General features: G+C 29.6%; 1 protein-coding gene across 2 annotated transcripts; it reads left to right on the forward strand.

The window, feature by feature from the left end:
- The first annotated feature begins 318 nt into the window (after window positions 1-318).
- On the forward strand, window positions 319-4,865 carry LOC110715794. Of its 2 annotated transcripts, none has more exons than XM_021894406.1 (5): window positions 319-657; window positions 2,219-2,303; window positions 2,733-3,217; window positions 3,375-3,555; window positions 4,421-4,865. In XM_021894406.1, the coding sequence occupies exons 1-5, from the start codon at window positions 640-642 to the stop codon at window positions 4,438-4,440; spliced, it is 789 nt and encodes a 262-aa protein (XP_021750098.1). In that variant the 5' UTR covers window positions 319-639; the 3' UTR covers window positions 4,441-4,865. The 2 variants fall into 2 exon arrangements, with proteins under 2 accessions (XP_021750098.1, XP_021750099.1); XM_021894407.1 differs by lacking the exon at window positions 319-657 and adding an exon at window positions 1,949-2,079.
- Window positions 4,866-5,410: the final 545 nt, after the last annotated feature.

Genomic DNA, 5,410 nt, shown 5'->3' on the forward strand with positions numbered 1-5,410 from the left:
ATGCTAGAAAGAGGAATCTAATTTAGGGACGGAGGGAGTATCATCTATCAGTAAAATAAAGTCAACAATAACACTCGTAAGATGAATTGACATCTCACTCTACTAGCTAGCTATTCACAAATTTATATAATTAAAGTTTCCTGGACCCTTGGATATAATTGACCACAATAGTATATTATTATATGTATGAACATTACATTCTTGTCTTGATCATAGACAAGATCATATAAATGATGGAGTAGGAAAATGCATAGAAAGCAAGGTGTAGCACACAATTATTGAGCATTTTTGGTGGACAACTTAGGGTTGTTTTCATGATAATTGAGCATGGGGCATGCACCCCCCAAATTAGAAGTCCCATGAGCTGTGAAATAGTACACACCCCCACTTCCTTTATTTCTGTCCATACCATAAACATTAGGGTTACCTCATCTTGTTCATCAAAATTAATCAAATTCCCTCAAAAATATTCTCCTTAGTTTGCAAACTCTTTCTGTTTGTCTTCATACTATGAGCAAGATATTGTTTTTTGAACAAAAAGTTGAAGTTTTGGATCGGAAACTAGCAAGAAACTCTGTGGAAGTAAATGCTTAGTAGCTAGCTTATGTTTATTGTCTATGCAAAGTGGATTGTGAATGCATGGGTTCAAATAGTAAGGTAATAATAATTTAATTAGTTTTTTTTTTTCAAATACTTTTTTATATTGGAAATGTAAGATTGATTTTTTCTAATGGTAAAGATTGCATGCATTAGGTTTGGTAGTTATAAAAGCAAGGACTACTAGCTAGTAAGGATCTGTTTTGTTTATCTTATTTTCACTTAGCTTATTTATTTCGGTCTTTCAGGTCTAATAAGCTCAACTAAGTTCATATAAGTCTAGTTGAGGAAAAATAAAGTAAGTGTTAGTAAGGGCTATCAAGTTCAAATTACAACTAAACTATTTAGTTTTAATAAGTTCACATAAGTTTATATAGGTAAGTTCAGATAAGATAAGATAAGTTTAGATAAGTGAAAATTAGGTGATAGAACACACCCTTAATATATAGCCAAAATATAATTTAAAACGAGAGAGATTAGACTATTAATGCTTAAATGTATACATGTGACAAAGGGCTTGAATTAAACTTGCTAATGAACATTGGCTCAATCCCTCATAATTAAGGATATGACATATATTTAATAATTTTGCCATAGCTCATTCATTTTAAGATGCCGGCATCCAATTTCAAGATCCAAAATTATATTATTATGTATCTCTAGCAAAAAATATGATAGTTATGATCAATCAATTATGATTGAGAATTTTATCAAAAATAGGAATTAGGGTTTTTGCGTACAGGAGAATAGAAATAGCAAAAAAAATCAAAGAAGATGGTAAATGGTAAGCTAAGGGATCATATCCCAAACTTTATTTAAACTTTTACTCCTTATATCTCAAGTTACTTATATTAGTTTAGATGGTGATTTGATTGACTATTAAAAATTAGATACAAATAGAATAATATATTATGTTATATGTTGACAAGTTTATAAGTGGTTATAGAATACAAGGGGCCGGGCTTATCACAATACAACCAATCCAATGTTGTAAAAATGGTGGTAATTAATTAAAAACTTATAATAATTGGAAAATGAAATACCATAAGGATCATGTAGACGATTGAGGTGATCAAATACTAGTAATTTTCTTGTATTTTATTTTTTTAGGTGAGACAATTGAGATGGAACTAGTTAAATTAATTAAGATATTAAGATATATTCCTCCAAAAAAAAAGATATTTCTTTACAAAAAAAATGATATTATGATAATTAATTAAAGAAAGAGTTTAGAGAAAGCTGGAAAGCGACAAAATGCATGACATGGGAACTTGAACCAAATTAGCAACTAGTGATTTGGCTATGGAATTTTCCCATGAAAGCTCACTTCTATATAATGTTGTCCTACTTATTTAGCTCACATTGGCTTAACAAAACTCTATATTTATTTTCAAACACTTTTTTCTTTTGTAAGCCTACTTTCAACTATATATTTCTTATTGCTTCAATTCAAGAATATCATTTGTCCTAATAATAATGAAGGTATGTTGTTAAAATATTTATAAATTTAAATGCATGTACCAAATTTTGGAATGTTGAATTAATTTTATATATTGTGTGTAGATTTTATTCTTATAAATCAGTATTTTTGTTTGTGTTGTTGTTTTACTTGTTTATGTAGCTTTTCGGCTGGATGCATGGCAAGTTCAATGGAAGATCACAAAGCAACAATACTAGTAATACAAAGGTTCATGCATCTAACAAAAGTGAGTTCCTCCACCCCTGGATATATCTAGTGTATCTGTTGTATATATCTTATGTGGATCAAGTTACGAGTAATCAATTTTTAGCTTTTGATCAAGGCGTGTCTAATAATTTAATCTATTAAACCCATCATATTTCAGGGGTTCTGAGAGAGTTGCATTGCTGACATGCGTTGACATATACATCTGATCTATAAGAAATTTACAAGATTTTTGTACAAACATATCCATTTTATTTATTTATTTTTTCTATTTTTTTCCCTGGTACAGTAGTGTTGGGCAATGTAGATAGTTAAGGTGGTCCTAGATTTAATTTCATGTCCTAATCCTTGTTTAATTACATGTACTTTTCTAGTAGTATATAGTTAGATCTTTTGCCATGTTTTTGGGAAAAATACTTCACTAACCAATTATATTGTCCCATTTCTATAGATCAAACTCCACGATTAGGAGCTCAAAAAGAGGAGTTTAGTGATTGGCCTCAAGGATTTCTATCAATTGGTACACTTTTTAATAAATCATCAAAAGATGATAATGTTAAAGAGAATTCTCCTTCATCTCAAAACCCTATTCTTGACTTCACATTGGAAGAGGTTAAAGAGCTTCAAAAGGAGTTGAACGCGTTAATGTCCTCAAATGATCTCAATTGTTTATCTAGTTTAGATGCTAATAGAAAAGAGGACGACGAAGATGAGGACGAAGACAAACCGGACTATGAACATGATGATACAATGGTCGTGTCTAACAACAATAAAGCCAAAGATGTGTACATAGACAACAATGGTAGTAAACTTATTGGTAAAAAGTCATTGACATTCCTCCTTAAGAAGGCGTTCATTTGTGGTGTTGGAGGGATGGGTCCAACACGTAGTCTAAAAGATCCAACTCTTATGGTCCCTAAGTCGAGAATTAGTAAGGTAACCATACACAACACTTTTATTATTTATTCTATAATCTGTCAATTAAAAAATATCAATGTATTATTACTTGTCAGTTTAAACTATTTTATAAAAAGTAAAATACGTTTATGTGACTAGGGATTTATGAATAATGATTGTTCGATAAATCTTGTAGATCTTGAGAGCAATGCTTCGAAAGAAGATATATCCTCAAAGCTCTTGTCCAAATATGTCAAAAAAGAGGTATTTGGGGAATTTACAAACAGAAAGTAGCAACTATGATGAAGAAGAAGAAGAAGATGAACTTGACATCGAAAGAGAGAACAGAATCAAGTGGGACAAAAGTGATACAGAATGTAAGTGTTGCTAAATACTCCGTATAATTACATTAATGTATCTAGTAAGATTTTAGATTTTACATATGATTAAGATAATAAAAAGGCTTTTATTCTTTTTTTTTCTCTCAATGATGTAAGGTCTTGTTCACTTCACCTTAAATAAATAATGTTCGGTAAAAATAATTTTAGTTCAGTAAAAATAAGTTTCGTTCAACAAAAATAATTATCTTAGTTCGGTAAAAAGAATTTCATTTTAATAAAAATAATTATAGTTCAACAAAAATAATTTCAGTTTAGTAAAAAGAATTTCAATTCAGCAAAAATAAGATGAATAGAACAAGGCCTAAGCCCTAATACATAAAATTGAAAAATGACATATGTAGGTCATAAGAATCCTAAAAAATTGAAATATAATTAAGTTAAATTGAATATTACGGAGTAGCTACATTAATTTATGAGGAACTTTGTCATATTTTCAAATTAATGCTAATTTAGAAAATGCATTAAATGCTTATATGAAGCCCTTAAATGTATTTTATTCCTCCGTATATTTTTGGCTTTTAAAAATCCTTATCACAAGTTAACAGGGGTGTTTTAGCCAATTAATATCACCTTTATATTGATTAAAGGGTTACTTGACCAGTACATTACAACTTTACATGCTTCAAACTTTTTGCAAAAGATGAATGATACACCACTCATATATATAGTCACAATAATTTTAAATGCACTAATTGGAATTCAATTTATAAATTTTCTGTTTATTTATGGACAAAATAGGTATTTTACTTTATACTTCCTTGCTTTAATTTGCCTTAGATTTATGAACAAAAGCAAATGATTACAATATGTGACCATGACTGGATTTTTCTCTTTGTTGCAGTTATTGTTCTAGAAATTTAACCTATTCATATTATGAAAGGCGATTCTTACGTTTTCAACGAATCAATTGATTCTATTCGAAGAGACCTTATACCAAAAGAAAATGCAACATCTTTTGGTTCTTTCATTCATATGCAAAGATGAAATTTGGTCATTTTATCTTGGATTATGAAGCATCATTTTGACCATGCATGGGATTGATATATATATGTACAAGAAGGTTCTTTATCTTTTCGTTTTTTTGGAGGACGGGGGTTGTTCAAGAGCAAATAAGGAGTATTCGTGTATATGAATTATTATTAAACTCGATCTATTCTTATCAAATATTACATGAGAAATTGAGTATTGCAAAATAATGCAAACAATTGTATTTCTAAACTTGAATGAGTTGAACCTCTCAAGGTAATAATAACTAGTACGTAGTGTAATGATTGAGTAGTGACTAATTCTAAATTGTTAGGTTAAATCATTTTGATTAAAAAATAATAATTATCGTGTAACACAAAATTGACCATAGTCAAATTTGAACAAAAAGTCCTATAGATTAGTACAACATTCAATCTAAGCTTCCTTCACACTAAATGAGGTTATATCAATTGACCTTAATTTTTTCACGTTAATTGAGGTTGAACTTATTTAGCTACGTTGATGAAGACTGAATTCACTTCAAAGTTATGAGTGAGCTAAGCTTCTCCATTCATTGGTTATGGATCAAGCAAATTGAAAAGAGTATCATAATTTTGTTAGTAAAAATGTCTCATATTACTCGTTTAGACTTAGTATAATATGTATGGAATTAAAATTGAATGTTAAAGATAAATTGAGAAGCGTAACACAAATTGTCGTTGTATGTAAGATTTCTAATGCCTAATGATAATGATCCGATCATTTGTACATTTTATTCCATCTCCTTTTTATCTCTCTCACCCCACCCCATCACTACTGTTTCGGGGTTTTCTGATGTCCTGCGGGAGACTTACAATTCCGAGAC

Source organism: Chenopodium quinoa, unplaced genomic scaffold (genome assembly GCF_001683475.1).
Source record: "Chenopodium quinoa cultivar QQ74 unplaced genomic scaffold, ASM168347v1, whole genome shotgun sequence".
Lineage (NCBI taxonomy): Eukaryota > Viridiplantae > Streptophyta > Magnoliopsida > Caryophyllales > Amaranthaceae > Chenopodium > Chenopodium quinoa.

Coding starts and splice junctions, on each gene's coding strand:
- LOC110715794 (XM_021894406.1), top strand. Junction 2,304..2,732: donor GGTTCATGCATCTAACAAAA/GTGAGTTCCTCC, acceptor CCATTTCTATAG/ATCAAACTCCACGATTAGGA. Junction 3,218..3,374: donor CTAAGTCGAGAATTAGTAAG/GTAACCATACAC, acceptor TAAATCTTGTAG/ATCTTGAGAGCAATGCTTCG.